At 36.9% G+C, this 21,912-nt stretch overlaps 1 protein-coding gene across 1 annotated transcript in view; it reads right to left on the reverse strand.

The window, feature by feature from the left end:
* Positions 1-21,912, reverse strand: part of cntnap2a (contactin associated protein 2a) — a 383,333-nt gene that overhangs the window by 210,422 nt on the left and 150,999 nt on the right. The window contains exon 3 of the mRNA XM_041967941.1: positions 7,150-7,343. Coding sequence (XP_041823875.1) covers positions 7,150-7,343 — 194 coding nt within the window. The remainder of the gene's footprint in view (positions 1-7,149; positions 7,344-21,912) is intronic.

The raw sequence follows: 21,912 nt of genomic DNA on the forward strand, positions 1-21,912 counted from the left end.
TAGGTTGTCTTGATTGTTATCAAATATGATCAGTAAAGTCAAACCAATTCGTTCAGTCAGTTATTAAATTTGTCTTCAGCAGATGGTAGATCGCTTGTGACCTGAGGGTGGAAGCTAACAAGCTATTAGAAGTTTCTTTCTAACCTTTCCACCTCCTGCTGCCCTTGTTTCCTTTTTAAGGGATGTTTCAACATTTTTAATAACAGCATCCACACCAGCCTCAATGGTTCATTGAATTGCTAAATGTGCCAATACTTGTCAAAAATTGTCCAAAGGTGGGAGTCAGAGCAACTAAATAATCTCATGGAGAGCAGTATGTGATGACAATGATAGATGAAGGGAAGTTAAATCTCCATCCATCACAAGATATGAGAATGTAAATATATAAAGTAGCTGCTGCTGTATATGTGTTAGATGGGTAGGCCTGTCAAGTGTTACAGCTGACTGTAATTCACCTGTAATGTGGTGGTTTATTTAAAAAAGTTATTTCAATTTACAGGGAACGATCCCTTTCAACAGTTGTCATTGACTCACTTTGTTCTAAGCCAACTGCTGTTAGCTACTGGATATGCCTGTTAATACCAGTAATGTGCTTGAATTTACTATGGAATTTAACCCTTCACCCTTAATGGAGGGAGGTTGGGTGAAGTGAGGGTTGCAAAAAAGTCTCTTGTACTTTCAGCTTCAAGCTTCTGTATGAATAATAAATTTGATAAGGAGCAGTAGGAGCTTGTTGATGTCATCTGCACTTGAGTAATGGCAAAGAAATTTATGAACAAAAAAAAGTGCAAAATGTCCATTTAAATGATTAGTTTAAGTACTTCTAATAATTCAACACATGCCGCATTCAGAGTTTTATGTTCATACATTACGGCAATGAAGGCAGAGTGTTGCAGCCATGGACCTCATGTAAGAAGACAAAAAATGCAAAAAGATGATCACCTAAAAGCTGGCAAGGACATTCTCTACATTTTAATAACAAATTGCAGCCATACAATTAAAATTTAAATTGCCTAACGATAATTGTTATTAAATTTTAATTAAATGCAATATTGTCTAAGTGCACTTAGTAAATTATGAGTAAATATATAATTATCATGTTGTTTAAATAACCTTAAAGTCGCACTATGTAAATTACCGACCTTAAAACTCAGCTTTCCTGACTTTGATGGCACAGTGACATTTCTGGAGCCGGCGCTGCCCAGCAGCACCCCGAGGCCGAGAACCTGCACCTCACAACTTTTGCTTTCGGGACCCTGCATGAAGTTACAGCTGACTTTTGCTTTATGGACCGTGTCACATGGGAGCAAATGGACATCAACACAATGGCCATTTTGAACACACAGTGGCTTTAGCAAAGAGATGTTAAGAGGACATTATTGGAGGAAGAGGGGAAAAGAAAGAGAGAGCAAGAGATAACTCAAGAGTCAACATAGGACTAATTTTTACTGTCTGGAGAGAGAAGGAACAGGTAGGATTCAAGGTTGATGCTGAAATAGCTTTCGTTAGGGGGTGTGTGACTGAGAAAGTCTGCCAAGATTCCTTAGTGCCTCTTCAGTATGTAAGATTTCTTCATCCCATGCAAGCAAAATAAAAAATAAAATGTACACATAAATCCAACCAGAGAGTGCTACTTTATCCATATCAATAACTGATTCTGTAGCTGATTCATTTAGGTTTGTAGTTAGTTGTCGCTTCATGTATAGCATGGTATTTAATTATCACACTTATAATAAATTTTTATTAATAATTAAATTATAATTTAATTTGTCATTGCCAGATCTTTACCGATTGTCCTTTACGTGAATTATACAGTCGTAACAGTTACTCTGACATTGACATGTTTGCTTTGACTAAAAGCTGTCCTCTTAGTTTGGCAGGGGAAGAGTTAAGTCATCAGTGGAGAGTAACAGCTGGTGGTGATTGGTGGCAAAAGGTTCCTGAAAAGAACCTTCATGCATAAAAGTGCAGGACAGGTGGGTTTCTCTCCAGGGATCGCTGTGTGCGCCTCATCCAGCAGTGAATGGGATTGAGCCGAATGTGATTGAATGGGCTGAAACAGGGCTTGATGGTAGCTTGTGTGTGCGTGAGAGAAACATTAAGCTGGCTTATGTGCTCCACCATCCACACCCTTTCCTTTGATCAATAGCACTGATTGCTTCAATATTATCAGCTCTTACACACAGAGACAGACTTCTGAAAAAAAGGTTTAAAGTTGTGCAGAGGCTGATCTTAATCATCAGAAAGCTTAAAAATAGCAGATGTGTGTGTGTGTGTGTGTGTGCGCGTGTGTGCAAGTGTCTTGTTGCCATCCCATAGCCTCCTCTAAATAAGACAACAGACAAAGAAACACAGCGCTCTACTTTTTCTTGTTACACGGGTTATTGATGGGATAGGTCCAACTCGATATGATTGACTCTATATTTGTTTACATAAGCAACATTCTGAATAACACAGGCAATAAATTAAAAAGCAATATATGTGTCAAACATCTAGGCAAAAAGGAAGGGAAAAAAGTCAGTTGTGGTTGAAAAAACAAAAGGGAGATGAATGTGTTTCAGATTATTTGCACAAAAATTAGATGCAATGAATCAGGGTTAATGGCATAGGGAAAACACTTCAGAATGAATAATAACCACCAAACAATTATGATGCAGCACACCAAAACAACAGCTTAATTTACTTTTAACCATAAAAGACCCATATATGTCACTGCAACCAGTTATAAAGGACAAAAAAAAAACAAAAAAAAAACAGAATAATGATTAGGCTTTCAGAGCCTAAATACAATGTGCAATCCCCATGGCCACAAGAATCTTCACACTTTGGGCATGAAAACACACACAGAAGCAAGAGAATAATACTTTCTGACACTTTACCAAGATCATTAACTTCACATATCAGATCTTTCTAGTCAAAGTCAAAGTCTCATTAAGTCCATGAATGTCTGAAGGAGGTTTTATGCTATTTAAGAATAGAAAATGTCCATGACTTCAACAAGTTTAAGAGGTTGCTCATTATCTTCTTACCCTGTCACAAAAGTAGAAATGTTTAAGAGCTTTCTCATTAACAACTAGTTTGTTATAGAAGCTTCACTAGGAGTTGTATGTCACATCTGAACACACTGCACTATTTTGGTATATTTTCTACTGCAAGTTATTCCACATCTATTTTTACATTAGAACCTGTCTCCATATATGTTGGTGAAAGCTGCAGCATTTCACTCACACACACATATATATATATATATATATATATATATATATATATATATATATATATATATATATATATATATATATATATATATATATATACACATCTATACATTATACATATATACATATATATTATATATACATTTTCTGAACCGCTTAGTCCTTTAAGGGTCACGGGTAAGCTGGAGCCTATCCCAGCATTAACCAAGTGAGAGGCAGGGTACACCCTGGACAGGTCACCAGTCCATCGCAGGGCCAACACATAGGGGACAAACAACCATTCACACACACAGCCACTCCTAGGGAGAATTTAGAGTCATCAATTAACCTAACATGCATGTCTTTGGATGGTGGGAGGAAGCCGGAGTACCCGGAGAGAACCCACGCATACACGGGGAGAAGACGCTTAGAGAATAGCTGGAGCTATTAGTTAAAATACTTCAAATATCACTTCATCTTTGGGTCTGTTCTATTATGATGAGGGATATGTTCCATGTTTTTAAATACAGTTTTGACTTGAAATGCAATTAAATGCATTTCTCCAAACATTACTGGAGCTTGGGTCTACAATATGAATGTGTCTATTATTTGATTCATTCATCAAGTCAGACCTTTTAAAAATGATTTATCGATTATTCATGACGGCATCATGATGTGTGACCTCAAGCGTATGGTGGTGTGTGGCAGTACTGCCAAAATTAAAATTAAATACAGATATATAAAAAGGGCTCAAATAACAAATTGATATGCCAATAAATTATATAAAAATAGTCTTAAAAATGTTTTTTTCGTTAAGAAACCTATTTGGCATAACACAAATTTATATTTGTATTGTCATTTAACTGTTTTATTTTAACTTTATGTTAATATTCCCTTTTGTTTATATATATATTAGGGCTGGGCACGTTAATGGGTTTATTCGCGCGTTAACACAACGATTAATTAACGCCATTCATTTTTACTCATTTAATATTATTATTATTATTATTATTATTATTATTATTATTATTATTATTATTATTATAATATTTTAATTTGTTTGATTTGAAACATTTATGTGTGACAAACATGTACTCCACTAAATGTATTAGAAATCATTGCTTAACTAAAATGGTGTATAGGGTGACGTTTGTTTGCAACATAACTCATAAAGTTAAAGACGGATTTTGATTACATTTTTAGAAAATCTCAGAAACTGAATACAGTACAAGTGATTAGATTTTGTGGGTTCTAGATCACCATCTGGATCCAGGATATTTTTAAAGGACCCTTCACTATGAAGAGATAGGGAAAATTTTGAGCTTCTAACTAAAATAATTATCCTTATAATCAATGGCAAAAAAAGTACAATGGCTTGGTGGAGGTTTACGCTCTCTGAGTGCTTCTAGTTTAAAAAGCCTACAATCTTTTTGTGCACATCATGTCATATAATATTTAACATGGCTGTTGGATTTCAGATTTTCTTGTTCTTAATGTCACAAACCAACCTCTAGCAGACATGACTCGAATAGACAAAAGCACAGCAAGAATGGAGATAAGCACACAAACAACCCCACAGCCCTCCCCATCATATCCTGGGTTTAGATTTCAGCTGTTTAGCTTTGTGCATAATTCATGACAGGGCTATTCTTGTCCTCTCATCTCCCATCTGTTATCACCTGTAGCTTTCTACTATACAGCAACAGTGAATGGTGTGGGCCATTAACCCATTAGCTAATGATCACGGATTGTCAGCTTCCCCACTCAAGTGCTTGCTAACAGGGTAAAGATGGGAAAAAAAAAAAAAAAAAAAAAATCAGGAAAACATAGCCTGAGCTAACATCTGTATACTGCCTTGAAATGGATCGCAGTAGTTTATCAATACAGACCTGATCAGTGCAAGATTAAGATATTTGGTTGGAAAGTTACTTTTAGTGAAAACAGTGCTAATAGTATGATAAATTTAATCTTATTAGGAATTTGTTTTGGTGTGTGGGTGCCAACAAGAGGGGATATATACAAAAAAGTGCGGTGGGTTATGGTTGAACCAGTGTCAGAGTAATATGGGGGCCATATTGATGAGGCTGGTTGCAGAGGGGAAGAAACTGTTTTTATGGCATGAGGTTTGTGACCGGGGTGGAAGGGGTCAGCCACAATCTTTCCTCATGGACCTGGCGGTGAACAAGTCCTCAAGGTAGGGCAGATTGCAGCCAATCACCTTCTCAATGACGGAGGTGTAGAAGTACACCATCTTTGTCTTTTGCAGGTTGAAATTCTTAAGCTGCCACAGGAAGTACATCCTCTGTTGGGCTTTCTTGTTGAGAGAGCTGATGTTCAGCTCCTACTTGAGGTCCTGGCTGATGATGGTGCCCAGGAAGCAGAAGGACTCCACAGTGCTGACTGGGGAGTCACAAAGGGTGATGGGGGCAGGTGGGGCTGTGTTCTTTCTAAAGTCCACAGCCAACTCCGCTGTCTTAAGAGCATTGAGCTCCAGGCTGTTCTGACTGCACCAAGACACCAGATGGGCAATCTCCCACCTGTAAGCTGACTCATCCCCACCAGAGATAAGTCCAATGAGGGTGGTGTCATCCGCAAACTTCAGGAGCTTGACAGCTCAGTTGTTGGTCATCTTCTCCAGGTTGTGGATGTTCATGAGAAGAAAGGCACATTCACCTTCACTGCTCAGTGTAAGGCGGAAGACACCGCGGTGGACATTGTGTTTTCTTTGTCAACATGTTGCACAAGAAATGCTTCTTCGGCTATGACGGAAAGCTACATTTGTTTAAATTCCCAAAAGAAACAACTGTTAGACAGCAAGGGATGGAGTTTGTTTATGGGAGCCAGCCACTGTTGTGCCAATGTTTGTATTTGTGACCGGCACTTCACCAAAGACTGCTGGATAAATGAGGGCCGGTACAACGAGGGATTCGCTAAAAGGCTTTAGCTGAAAGGAGGATCAGTTCTCACAAGCAAGGACCACGTTTCTGATCCTGACCCACAAGCTGTAAATAAAACTGAATAAGTTGCCTGTTTTGTTTTCATAGTGTGTGAGCAACGGTCAGTCTAAAGGAATTAACCCACACTTACCTTAGCTGATCACTACCAGCAGGTAACACACGTGTAATGATGACCAGATAGTTAGCGATCAACACTGTAGATGGAAATGCTACAAATGTAACAGCCAGGCCAAACACACCCAGCTGATTAGCCACATGAAACAATAGGTGTAATAGACTGTAATACATTTGCCACATGTACCCTATTAACAGGGGCATGTACAAATATAAAGGGTGAGTAAAGGACGACAAACAACGTTGTATCGGACTATAACCGGTAAGCAGAGTATTTACCAAACAGACACATCCTGCAGTATTACTTGCTGAGTTGTTACTCTCATTTTTGGGGTCTGATTTATGCTCGAACATGTACGGCTGTATATTTTGTGTTGACATTGTTTACTGAGTATTTATTTTACTTTGGTTTGTTTACGAATTCTGCTGGTGTATCTATGATGAAACAGTGTGCACTCCTGACAATAACTCCCGGCAGTTGACCAATCAGAGGCAGCCTACATCAGGGTGGAAGCGTCTCATTCTGCTTGTTTCTGGCAGCAGCTGATCTGAGGGCCTACGAAAAGGATCAATATAAAATAAACGGGTTTGTTGAAAATGCTGGATTGATTCCTACCCTTGAGGGCTCACAAATAAAAATAAATTAGCCTGAAATGAGCATAATAGAGCCACTTTAAAAACATTTTTAACTATTTATTTTGCCATCAAACAGTCCTCTTTGATGTGGAATTGCAGCAGCTGCAATGTCATTTTATAATACACGGTTCTTCCTGTTGCCATACCACAACCACAAACACACACACACGCACACACACACACACACACACCTACACACATACATATACACAAACAGAAAGTAACATAAATCTTCATTTACTCACCCATATGTTACCATCTTGGTGATATGGTTTCCAGTTCATTCCTGTGTCACTGTAGAGGAGACGGTACCTCGTCGTCCAATCTGAACTGCTGTAGCGGCCCTGCGTTGCTATGGCACTAATTTGCTTTCTAGATCCAAGGTCCACCTGTAGCCACTGGTAATGGTCGCTGTCCAGAGGTGACCATCCACCAGCACCTGCAGAGTCGGTGACATTTTATAATGAATGGGACATAAAAGGTTGTCTACCTCGAAGACTGTATATTATAAAAATAAATACAATAGGTCCAGTTAATAAATGTTAACAAAAAGGAAATGAAAGCTGCTTTTGTTAAAGGCAGATTAATTCTGGAGTCTAGGCTAGGAAGAGATGCAGCAGGGTGCCGCCACAATGATATTTTATGTATATAATACAAAAGTGTTATACGGCTTTAGTCAATCCTGTTATTAATAGTCAGTGTCCAGCAGAGAAGCCCAGGCATTTATTCCAAGATAGTCACTGACTTAAGAGAAAAAAGGTAGTCTGACCTCTTCATACAAGGTTGGTTGATCCACCTGACTATGAAGGTGATTTATGATGATGAGTTCTGTTTTCCAATAATTATTCATTCTTCAATGCAGCACACACTTCAACTTAAAGAGGGAAAGAAATTGCATGTATGCCATTTCAGAACGGTTTCCCTTTTCTTGTTGATAGGCAAGACATAATGTGGCATTTTAAAAGGCTAGGTTTGCTAGGTGAGTACATATGTAGTCACTTGTCAGTTCAACAACCTATAATTAGATTATGAGAACATTTATGATAAATTAAACAGGAATACGAACAAGTCAAAATGTGTGTACTGTTTTATTTACATCACAACTCACTTCAGAGTCCTCATCTAACCTAGTTTAACGAAGGTACCTAAGGTAAAGAATTAACAGATTTTTCATTCTGACAGAAAACTTATTTTCTTTTCTCAACATACATTACATTAGAGTTCAGGTAAATAGAATAGACATATCTTCGTAATTCTCCAAATGGGTCATGTGCATTTTTTTCCTTTATTTAACCAGGAAGAATCTTATTGAGATTAAAATCTCTTTTCCAAGAATGTCCTGGCCAAAACTGCAAAAGAGCAGTTAAAAATTTTACAGACACTCAACAAAACACATTCAAACTGGCTAAAATGTTTAAAACAAGGTAAGAGCAATTTAAAAAGTAAATAAATAAAAATTTAAAATCCCCAAATCAAGCAGAACATCTACAAACAGATGTAACTGCCTCCAAGGCATCCAGCATGTTTAGAAGTTGAGAGCTGATTCATTTGACCTCATCTATACCTTTCATTATGCCGGTAAAAAGGTTCACAAACATATTCTGAGGTATCTCCCAAGCTGAAAGGTTGATGCACTGAAGTAAGAAATATGTTCCACCAAGGGGATCCATTGCTTTGAAGAAAATGACTATCTCTGAAAACATCAAAGAAGAGAGCTTCAGTGGCATTTTCCCCTGGCTACAATGGTGACTGCTAGAATTAATGGCTGTGTTTGTTTTCCTATCCAGTCAGTAGCAGTGATCATTCTTATGATAGTATGAAACCTCAAGACTCTATAGTTTCCAGACCAACACTCATATTCTCTAAAACTTGTACCATTCAAACTTCCAGTTGCCTACTTAAGGCAGAGCAAAACTCTCCAAGACCTTGCAAGTTAAATGAGCTTCAGGTTAAATGATGCTGAAACAAAAGAGAGAGGCAACTGCTTGACAGAAGGCTACAGAAAATAACACTGGGAATGCTCCCAATTACCCAAATTCCTTGTGCCATCAAAAAATGAAAGTGAATACAATTTGTGTTGGCTAATGTCAGGGAAATCAACTAGTGTAACACTAGGAAGATGTCCAAAAAGGTGGACAAACCAGATGTCTATGCTTTTGTATGGACACACATATAAAACAAACAGGATTGTGAAGTATTGAGAGAATGTGAGAATCGTGATGTGAAAGGGCTTTGTTGAAGCCATTTTTGTTACATATATTTAGCTTTTTTTTATTTTTTAGAAGGTTGACAATATAGATGAGACATTAATAGGCTGTAAGCACCAGTGAGAGAGAGTGTCCATTTTTCTTTTTTATAAAAACAGGAAAGACAACAGTATAATGGTGACAAAGTGAAAGCAAAGGAGGTAGTACATCTAAAAACAGTACAAGCGAGCAGAAAAAAGCACTAAGCATAGTGGAGAAGGAATGAAAAATGACAGACATAAGATAAAATTTAACCCCCCCCCCCCCCAACAAGAATTCTATATCTTATCCAATTACGAAGCCATTACACTTCAGCTCCGCACTTGACAGATAACCAGGGTCATATCAGTGGAAACGTCAATACCTCAAAAACCTGCTATAGAGAAGCCTGTCCCCTGAGGGGATAAAACACTATGAAAAGGCGAAGGGTAGTAGGGGAGGACCAATGGGGGTTGAAGAATTGGGTTTGAGGAAGGCAGGGTGTTAGTGATAAGTAAACAGACAGCAGAGAATAAAGATAAAGAGCACAAGCTAAGTGGACAATGACCAAAGAAATATTAGACTGTGTGAGATATTGGGGGGAAAAAAGCAGGGTGATAAGAAAGGATTTTATGGCCTAGAACCGGGGAAATCAAAGATGAGATGTGTGCCCATGAGCTGGAAAAAAGATGCAAAGCAACTGTGGTAGAAAGGGTCATAGATAAGACCCCCCCAAAAAAGATGCAAGAAACTTGAGAAAAAAAGATAAACTAAACTCATTTAACACTAAAAGCAAACACCTTCAACAGAGAATTAAACTATAGGCAACTTCAATTGATGTGGTTGAATTGATTATTACAGGACACATAGAGGAATAATTGCAAGATACAATGGCAATGTACAATGCCAGGCCAAAAATACAAGTCTCCATAAAAAAAATAAAGATCCCATACTCTAATATTTTTTGGACCACCTTTAGTATTACAGCACATATTCTCTGTGGTATTATTTAAATAAGCTTCTGTAATGTTATAAGATTTATATCCAGCTAGTGTTGCATTCATTTTTCACCAAGATATTGTAGTGATGGGTCTAAACACTGTGCAAAGCCTTGTCCAGCATATCCCAAAGATTCTCAATGGAGTTATGTTCTGGACTTTGGGGTGGTCAATCCATGAGTGAAAACCATGTCTCATGCTCACTGAACCAATCTCTCACAGTTTGAGCCTAATGTATCCTGGTACTGTCATCCTGGAATATGGCCGTGTCATCAGGGAAGAAAAAAATCCATTGATGGAATAACCTGATCATTCAGTATATTCAGGTATCAGCTGACCTCATTCTTTGGACACATAATGTTGATGAACTTAGACCTGACCAACAACAGCAACCCCAGATCATAGACTGCCCCCACAAGTTTGTACAATAGGCACTAGACATGATGGCTACATTGCTTCATCCTCTGCTCTTCTTACTCCGATCCATCACTCTGGAACAGGGTGAATCTGGAGTTATCAGTCCACATGACCTTCTTCCATTGTTCCAGTGTCAAATATTTATGCTCCCTATTATTGGTTTTGTTATGGCTACAGAGTGGTTCAGTCCCAATCCCGTGAGTTCCATTCGCATTATGCATGTGGAAATGTTCTTACTTTTACTGTTAAAGATAGTCCTGAGTTCTACTGTTGTTTTTCTTATATTTGATTTCACCAAACATTTAAGTGATCACCAACATCACCACCATTCATGATTTTATTTCAAACCACATTTCTTCATCGAAGATGATGGTTCCCCACTATACTACCAGGTTGTAATAATGCATTGGACAGTAACCCAATTTTAGTAGCTTCTGCAATCTCTTTACTTTATGCATTTCAGTGAATGACCCTAAAAAAAGGATAAAAAAAAAAAAAAACTTATAAAAAAAAGTCAATACACAAAAACTGATCAGAAGATGATAAATCAGACACAGTTGATAATAACATTATCAAAATCTGCACACAATTGAGACAAAGCAACCAAACCACAAAGTAAGACATCCTCCCACAAAGTAACTAAAAGCATGTTGGCATAAGTTTACATATACATGCATCAGAGCACCTGTTACACACAGACTAACATCTTTTCCATAAATATGTGTCTTTTGACATGGCTGTTTTAGAAATTAAAACTACTTATTGCATCAGATGGGGTCAAATAACTTGTTGCCAGCTGAAAGTTAATTGCCTATTTGGACCAAAACCTAAGAAGTCATCAAAATAGCCCATTACAATGCCATGCCCCTTTTCCAGTTGCTCCACACTTATGATCTCCAGCACTGAGTAAAAGAGGAATCAGACTGATGGAGGTCTGGAGAGACCTAATGAGATGAACATGTTCTTCAGTAAGTTCAGTTCAGAACATGTCATTAATAAAGTATTTTTCGTTTAATTTAATTTCATTATACCACTGATGCCAGGTCAGCACACACTCAAACCAAAATGTGCACTTACATAAAAACAAAAAAATAATCCACAAGAGGTTTTTAAATGGTTATATAAAAAAACTTCCAAGGTCTAGATTATACCATTGGTATTGGTATGTACGAATACCAATGGTATAAATGGTATGTGGTATAATGAACTGCTTTTTAAAGTTTAAGACTTTAAACTTCCCAACTCAATCACCTGACTCCCCCAACTAATTTGAATTCCTGCCCATTCTACTAGTACATGGGCATGAACCTAAATCTGCCTCCATTGTAAATCATTGTTTCTGCAATTTCTTTCTAACCAGATGTGACATTCCATCCACAGCATGTGTCTTGATGGTAAAATGAACTGTTGGAAACCATCTCTTTAAAGTTGGCATTTAGGCTTTTATTTTATGAGTAGATAACTATTTTATTTGTTTTTATTTTTTATTTCAAACTAAAATATCAATTAAAGAAAGGGAACATTTAATACAAAAAAAAAAAAAAAATCAAACCTTTCAAATTTAAAAAAAGGTTAAGGATAAAGTTATCATGGTAAGTTGGTAAGAAGCCACAAAGGCTGGTGTCATTAAATGTTCAGTAAAACGGTCATTGTAGGGTTTTTAAAAATGAAAATTAGGATAAAAAGCAATTAATAGGATAGAAAGACAATGACATCAATCCCTCTCATTTGTTTAGATGGATAGTTAACTAAATATTTTAATATGTAGGTGTTAACAAACATGCAGTTATTGTGGCATTTATTATATATTTATGCATTTTACTAATAATTTTATTTTATTATGTTTATTATATTTTCTTTTAGACACAATCCCTCTGGCCTAAAATAGATCTACTTTCCTTTCCGGTGCCGTAGGACAGAAAGCTGTCAGCTCTGTGACTGGACAGCTTCATTAGTCACTATCCAATCAGATAGACGTAAAAAGAAAGGGACAAAATTCACAACTGCAATGCCAGAGTCTCACATGCAGTTTTGTGCTTCACATCTGTGGACAGGATATTTGCAAAAGAATTTCTAGTATTTTCGACAAATATGAATCTTTTTTACAACCATGCAAATCGTTTTCAGCAAACAAATTTTTCAGGCAGATTTTTTTTTTTTTGTAGGATGACAACCTTGATTTAGAAATCCAAACTCTGAAATTATTTGCAAACAATCATTTATAGCTTCAAAGTCTTTAAAACTTTACACTGAGTCCATAAAATCAACTCTTCATTTTTTTCCAACTAATCAAGTTATATTCCAGCTGTATCTGATACCTTCTTCAAATTGTCCCCACAACAAAATAGATTTGTATCATTGGCAAGAAAAAATTGTTTTTAACAAAGTGGATGCCTCACTTTATTCTCATTGATTTTGATTTCACCTGGTTTATTTAATTACTGTTCTCTGTTATTCAGATAACTTATAAGCCAGATTCAGTTTTGTTATCAATAACTCATGTTCTACTGCATCAAAAGGCTTTTTAAATCCCTAAAAATTCCAATGGCATGGTCTTTTCAATTACAGAAGTTAACTCTTCCACAAAATCTATAAGTGCAAACAAAGAGGTTTTGTTTTTTTCTACAACCATATTGTTAGCCATGGAAAATATTGTTTTTAGTGATAAAATAAACATAAAATATGATTCTAAATAGAAATGGGGACAGAGTTGTACTTTCAGGTCTGAATATAGCTTAGAGGATTCAAAGGCAATTGTTAAGAAAAAAACAGTGAAACAAGGAGGATGGGTAACAGGTTTACCAAAAAAAACAAAAAAACAACAAAAACAGATGGCGATGAAAGAAAGACTGAAATGTCCTGAGAGAATTTTAGGTTCAAAAGATCATACACATGATTGAGGGCATTTGGGGAAGATTCTGATTGCTAAAAAAGCAAAGAGTAGAGGGCTGCTGCCTTAAGAGCTGTTAAAGGTCAGAAGAGGAACGAGAGACACGCATTGAAGAACAAGGTAGAGCACTAGAAAAGCAGAAACATGAGCTGGACTAATGATGTCATAGAATGGAGGGAAAAAAATAAAATGTAGGGAATCTGGGTTGGTGGGAGGTGTGAAGAGTGAATTTTATAAATACATACAGTATATAGATGACATATTTCTGTAATGTGACAAAACACTTATTTGATTGGTTGATATCACTTAGCAATTCACTCAAACATCCTAAATTACAGAGAAAAAAGTAAAAAATAAAACGAGCTGCAAGTGTTTCATAAAATGAAACCAGTTTTTTGGATAAACAGAACAGCAAGCTAACTTCTAGTGCAACAATAGGCTGGTTTATATTGCTTAAATGTAATGGGTGGGTGGGTTCAGTTAATCTGATTTAAGACTTGCCCTAAAATCCAAAACAAAATAAAGGACAAGTTGTTTAAGAGTCAATTCAGTAAATAGCAATTCTCAGCATTTTCAGTTTAAAATATTAAAAACAACAACTGTCAAACATAAACAATATATTTTAGTTCAATCTCATAATTTGTTTAAGAGTTTAAAGAGAACATATATGAATACTCAGAAACCTCTGTTAAACAGAAGAAATGTAAAGACAGATCAAACTTCCGTCAAAATTCTATGAGCAACTATTAAAAAAATATACAAAAACAACTTGATTAAGTAAGCACTAGATGATTTTCTCTTAACGATAAATGAAACTTTAGAGTCAAAAGAAGTTTTTTGTTTTTTGTTTTTTTACAACACATGTAGAGAAAGGGGAAAGTCAGAGGCACAAGGAGGATAAATGAGAAAGAGTAGATATAAAGAATAAAGAAACGATGGAGGCTGTTTGTGGTCGGGGGAATGGTTGGTGAGAAAGTGAGAGTGAGTGAAAAGGAGCATCAGCCAAAGATAAAGGAGGGAATGAATGGGAGGAGAAAGGTGAGGAGTGTCAGGGGACTGTCACCATTCTCTCGCCTGTCACACACAGATGTTCAGGGAGGACAGGAGGATCAGGAGGAGGATGGGTGAGAGAACAGGGGAGCAGAGAAGGTCAAGACACCACCTCTGAGGAAGAGACAAAGAAAAAGAGAAAAGTAAGTAACAGAGAGACAAAGATGAAGAGATAAAGCTCACGACAAAAGGGAGAGAAAAAGTGCTATCAAAGAGCAAGACAGAACCAAGCATTGACAACAAACCTGTCAAAAAATAAAGTGGCAAGTCTTTTTGATTTTTCTTTACTAAAGCTGATAATGGTCTTGGAGGTAAGCAATTTATGTAGAGTGATGGAAATGACACACCTTGTTGGGGGGGGGGGGGGGGGGGGGTATACTGAACTGGGGACTGAAACTTTCTCTTTGGACTTCACTTGGACTATATCTTCATGTTTAAATTCTTTAAATGTGTTGCGACATTAGGAAATGTTGGTCTTTACTAAAGAACAGACATGTGGGAATGTAAAAGGAGCAAGAAAAAAAGAGGGAAGAGAGCGTTTTCACAAGATTATAAAAGATGACTGGATAGAATAGATGGTTAAGAGACTTGCTCTTTCTACCCACCCTTAGAAGATGAAGGACACTTTAGACTGCACTCTACCATTTCACTTTTACATCACAGGGTGTGAGACCACTATATAAACCAACCTGTTCTCCCTTTTCAACTTTTCAAGCACTATTTTAAGTTGAACCCTTTGTATCACAATAACATGGTAGGTGAAAATGGTTAAAACAAATCATAGAACATAAAATAGAGAAGCTTGGATTACAGCACAGACCAACACTGTCCAGAATGTGCGCGAGTTATAGCATTCTGGCGCTATAAACAAGTATTATCAAATGTGCTGGAGTGGGCAGATCTATACCATGGAGTTGATACTTCAATATCAGCCAGTCTAAATACTGAATTTGATACTTTTTGAGTATCTAGATACCCCTCTGCTGATAGAAAACATGCCATTTGTTTTCACTTCTGAGAGTTTTAGGGAATAAAGCTGCATGCGAAGCCCACAGTGTAGTCCTACTGTGTCTCATGATTATGGTAGCCTATCAGATGCCTTAATGAAGCTGCTACTGTTATAGATGTTGATAGATATGTTCCTGGTTTAATGCTGGTTATTGCACATTATTTTTTTATATTTATAACTTTTTATTTTCTATTTAACAAATTTAAATAATCTTATATAAATTTGTAATTTAATTATCTTATAATTTGTGATTTATTTATCTTATTTTTGTTTAATTTATCAGTACTCATTAGTGTATATTGTTTTAAAAACATTTCTTGAGTTTATTTCTATTTCATGCTGCCCTTGCAATAAAGATATTAATGCACACTGTAAAATTGTAAACACACACACAAAAAAGGGCCAAGAAGTATCGACATCAGTATCGATAACCTGCACATTCAGTACATTCAGACAGTTAGCTGAAAAATTATCATAAACTAATGGTATCGTATCGACAGGGAAAATGTTGGTACCACCCATTCCAATGACTGGGCTGCATGGGATTTGGTACTGCTAATATAAGGTTTAATATCACATATAGAACTTTAAATACATGAAAAGAATAACTAATGAAATTTTAATTATAGGGTCTTGAAGTGTTGTACTTATTGCTTGGTCCATCTGCAACATGCAATTTAGTGCTAAACAAAATTCTTGCAAAAAGGAGGAAAGTTCAGTAATTGATATTAAAAGCTGAAGAATAACATCTACAATAGCTTTTACTCCATGTCTCTACTTTCTTCAGAGGTCAACTGAACGGTTTTGAGTTTTGCAGAAGAACCTCACGTTCTCTTTTTTGAGAAAGCCTTACTTTATACTAGCTTAAAACCTTCTGTAAAATGGAAACACCCCCAAAAACATATTTTATTTGACTACTGTTATCATTATCTGGTTTCTGTGGCAACACTGATGGCGTCATTTCCAATAAGCAGCCTGTAAGAAATTAAATAACAGCTTTCTTACACCTATTTATTTTTTGTAGTGTTCTTTTGATAAAAAGGAGCAAACCATAGCTGAAGAAAATTGACTGGAATAGCTCCAAGCCTGTAAAACATGGTTTGATCTATCTGTGATAACACAGATAACCCAGCATTGTAACAGTGGTAGCCGCAAACAGCGAGAATGTACGTTGTAATGAAATAACACTGATATCAATACTGACCACACACTTTCTCTCACACTACCATTTCAGTGCATTTACAATAATGTAACTGTGTGTATTAACACGCGGATTTTTAATCAACACTTTGCTATCTGACTCTCAACAAAAAGGTCACACAAAGCCAGTTACCCAATTTTTCTAAGAAAACCAATAACATTCAGCAAACAGTAGAAGTCAGTAGAAGTCATCCTGGGAATGTGGGAGCCTACCAGTGGCAATGCACTGATAAAGGCCAGGCAGAGAAACATAATGGGGAGAAAATCAAACCCTGAGGTGCCCTGGGGGACCCATTGAAAAATATGGCTGGTTTTGAAACTCCCAATGAATGCAATTTAAGTAGATATTTTTCTTGTATCACATCTGACACATCAATTCACACAGTCCAGGAACCCTACAGCTATGTGTCATTAGACCAGACCACAAGCAACAATGTCAAAGCTCCCTTTGGTTGCTTTTAACTTGAATCAAAGAGCATTTCACTACCTCAGCAAAATCTAACCACCGTCTCTCATCTGCTCCTCTTCTTCTTTATACTGTTGCTGTTTCTTTTCTCTTTTTTTTCCTGAATAGAAAAAAGAGGGCACTTGTATAGGCAGCAGTTCACTAATAATTAAAATTTTTCTGTAATGAAATAACACACAAAATACAAATGTTGTTTATGGCGCATAAATACTCTACTGTGGTCTTGCAATTCAAAATGTTGGTATACTTTAGGGATTCGTATTAAATGAGTCTTTGGGAATAATTAGCTACACAGTGCTATTTAATATGTTAGCATCCAGACGCGAGACAAATTTGGAGCCCCTTATCCTGCCAGCCACACTAAGTCTTTTTCAGAGAAGGCTTTGCTTATATGAGAAAATACTGTCAATGTAACTCTACCATAAAAAGAAGAAACTGTATGAACACAATCCAAATAGGCAGCCATCTTTTGTGGGCCACAGCCAATTTCAAATGTGAAAAACTATTCTGTGGTTAGATCAATCAAAATGTAAAACCATGGCAAGCATTCATCCAGCTTATTATCAGCAGACATTTCAAAAACCTGCATCTCTGATGGTATGGGCTTGCTTTAGTGCTAATGGTGTGGACAGCATACATGTTTACGATGGCTCCATTAATGCTAAAAAGTAGACACAGGTTTCAGAGCAACATAAGCCTCTATCCAGGAATACTCTTACTCAGGAAAAGCCTTGAAAATTTGGAAAGATAATGCTAAACCACATACTGCAACCATCACAACAACATGGCTTTGTAGAAGGTACAAAAATAAAGCGAGTGAAGAATGAACAGCTCTGTGGTCTGTAGAAACTGACCACAAAGAGTTTCTCTGTCCAACATGAACACTGTTTTGTAAGTACACGATGATGGTAACAAACACAGTTGTGTCTCTTACAACTCCACAGGGAAATAAAGAAAAATGTGTTTAATTCAACTGTTGTCTCAGTAAATGGCCTTTAGAGCACCAACGAAAAAAAAAAAATAATCCTGGTAAGGAATTCCCCAATCGGTCGAGGCAGATGGCCGCCCTCCCTGAGCCGGGTTCTGCCGGAGGTTTTTCCTTCCTGTTAAAAGGGAGTTTTTCCTTTCCATTGTCACCCATTGCAGCCTTAGGATGGGGGATTGGACTGAAGTCAAGATTTGATGCAGTCTGTTAGTTTTGCTTAACTAGGCTATTATTTATTATGAATTGGCTCAAACTGATGTCTGTAAAGTGCCCTGAGATGACACTGTTGTGAAGTGGGGGTATACAAATAAAGCTGAACTGAATTGAACTGAAAAAGAGTGGGGTAAAAAAAGGTTAAGATTAAACTAACAAAATACAGGAAAAATGGGTAAAACAACATAATAAATACTGGTAATGGGCATCCAAAAAGACAAGCTAGATGCATAAAACACACCATTTCATGATGAAGACAGTGTGTATGTAGCGATACGAATGTGCATACACATTATTTTCACCATATTTACACAGTCATGCACATGGATGGTTCTCTATGATCACTGTGAATGTATAAACACATACAGATTCCCACTCCCACTTTTACCTGAATGGATGAATAGACTCCTCTAATTATTCACTGGTGTATAAATATTTGCAACACTTTCAAATATGGAAGACAAGGCAAAGGTAAAGAAGAAGCATACTTTTAAACACTGTAAAACCCAGGCTCTTATCAGTGAAGCAGATTTTTTTGTATGTTCTATTTGGTAGAAAGGAATAACTTTTATGGATATCTCCTGGATTGAAATGATTCTATAAGTTTGGAATGAAAGACAATGCAGAAAAAAAGAAAAAAGAAATTGATTAAAATGCCTCTGCTTAAACTTGGACAGCATCACAGCTATGAATGGAGGACCGGAGGCAAATCCTTCTTTATTTATAATGGATGAAAACAGCCTTGTGGGAAGAAAATCAGGAGGGAGACATGGATGTGCAGTTGGAACATGCTATGCTGGCTGTCTCCTTATACAGTTTTAGCCTAAAGCAGCATTTTGTTCCAGAAAATCCAAAGAATCTTGAAATACATATTCTCTTTTTAAAGGATCCTTGGTGAAATCTTCCATGGTCATAACATACTACTGTGAAGAATGGCTGTAGTTATTTACAACAGTCATAAACATATAGTATGTGTGATTAAAATACATTTAAGAAAATTTATAAATTTATATTTATAAATTATCTAAAATATAAGTATCCCCCCATTTCCACTCACCATGCCCAGCTTTGTTGAGGCAAGTACATTCTCCCTGTTCAGTGTGGGGGGGGGGTATTTTTTTTGTCACCAGCTTTGTTCTTAAGCATCACGAGTAAAGCTAGAATAATTATTAAAATTATTAATAATTAGTAAAAACACAGTATGTTATAGCAAATCGAATGTTTACATTTGATGACAGAAACGTGTAAAATAAATTAAGTCATTGGGCAATAAAACCCTGGAATAAAGAGAATGATGCAGACAGACAGATAGACAGATAATCTATAGACAGATAGTGTATGGATATATGTCTATAGATAGATGTCTCTTCTCAGGTGGACTCTCTTATGTGAGAGTAATCTCTCTCCTCCCACTCTGTCCTCTCTCTGACTCACTGCATGGTCTGTCAGTATACCACCACAAAACATGTAAAACATTGCCCAAGAAAGCCTGGATAGGATTCGTGGTTTCCAAAGTAAACACCACAAATGAGTGAATCAAGCTGCAGCGCCTGCAGCAACTCATGGAGGCTGTTAGCTGACTTTGGAAATAACATAACATGGTTAGCAATGACTGCAAGGAGACTAAAACGAACAAAATGTTTCCTCTAACAAGCATCAGCAGACCATGAGAAAAAGCTACATTTGACACAAGAGCCACAGTGCTTCTTAGCCTGGCTGATCAACAACTGACCTGACAGAACCACCAGCTAATTGCATATTGGACTGTGAGATCCTTACACACACAGCTTGGCAACAACATGACAGTGTTGTACACGGCAAGGGGTGAAGTGGGACAAAAAACTGTCCCTGGCATTTTGGCCCAGACCGGCCCATATACGGTCATGCACACCACAAATTTCTGCGCTCCCTTAAATTTGAAAATCAACCGTGCAGCTACAACCATGCAGTGAATTAGCAGGGATCAGTGAGCGTGAACACATTAAATACTTCCAAAAAGTTTAATTTGGTAATAAAATAAATATCTATACTCCAGCACAATGATGAATTTTAAATCAGAATTCATTCCACTTTGTGTTTATGGGAAAAAAACAAACAAAAAAACAAAGAACAGACATGAGAAAAGATGGATCAGATGAAATCTGTTCCTGGACAAAGTGTAGACACAGCGTCTCCGTGTCTGCTGCCTGATCTTCTCTTCTGGAGATGATATCTGGTTCACCACTGGTCCATTTACTCAGAGCAGAACCTCAGTGATGTAAAAAGTAGTGCAGCTTACCACAGCTTCTACCATCATCATTATCATCCACGGCAGCTAACGAAGATCCTGCTGTGGGTTTAAATTATCAATATTAATAATAATAAAAGGGTTTTTAAGTGTCTGATTGGTTCAGCCTGATTAATAACAGAACCAGTGGGCCATAGATCAATGTGTTTTATGGGCTGGTGCTCAGGAATGAAAGTTCTGTGCCGGGTATTTGGATGAATGAATTATTCAGGTACAGAGAACACAGCAACAGGGGGGTGGTGTTAAAATATTTGAACGGGCCAGCCCAGTGTTAGGTGGGCCAACAATCTACTGAGTTTTAAAGACCAGTCAAACCAATAAATAAATCGTGTCAGTCCAAAAAACACTTTGGCTTGTTGGGGAAATGCCTGTTATGCCAGATGGCCAGTCGGTCTAAAAAAAAATCACAATGCCTTTTAATGTGTTAGTATCCAGTACTTACTATTGCATGGGGAATAAGTGCTCATGAAATACATAACATACACACCTCTGATGGTATTTTCACTGCTGAATGATGCATTGTTATAATAATGATAAATCATCTTGCTGATGTGAGACATATTTAGAGTACCTTATCTCCACCATGCAAAAAAGAAACTATATGAACACAGTTCAAAAAGGCTGCCATCTTTTCCGGGCCAAAGCTAATTTAAAAAGGCCTGAGGCAAAGTGAAAAATTCTTCTGTGTTTAGAAGTGAATCAAAATGTGAAATTGTTTATGGAAACCATGGTGACCATTCGTCCAGCTTATTATCAGCAAGCATTTAAAAAACCTGCATCTCAGATGGTATGGGGTTGCATTAGTGCTTATGGTGTGGACAGCATTCATGCTTGAGAAGGCTCCATTAATTCTAAAATGTACAGAGAGAGAGAGAGAGAGAGAAAATATAGAGAGAAAAAAATGGAGCATTATAATAAAAAAATTTTTTTTTAAAAATGAAAAAAAAAAAAAACACACAGCAATGAAGGCCAAAGACTGTTGAGTAGCTAGAATCATGTATCAAACAAGAAACTCCTAAAACTGGTCCAACATCTGGTCTTCACACATTTTCAAGCAGTTAAAGGAAGAGGAGATGTTACGCAACGGTAAACGACTCCCTGGTCCAGCTGTTTGAGATGTGTTGCTGCTATCAAATATAATATGAGCCATAACATCCATGAAATAGTAAAAGTTTACACAGTCACCAACTGGAATTGAGATTGTACTCATACTCATATCCAGTAGCCTTGAACTAGCTTGTGAGCAATGGGTCCACTCTTATAGCTGA

Source organism: Melanotaenia boesemani, chromosome 18, assembly GCF_017639745.1.
Source record: "Melanotaenia boesemani isolate fMelBoe1 chromosome 18, fMelBoe1.pri, whole genome shotgun sequence".
In the NCBI taxonomy this organism is placed as follows: Eukaryota; Metazoa; Chordata; class Actinopteri; order Atheriniformes; family Melanotaeniidae; genus Melanotaenia; species Melanotaenia boesemani.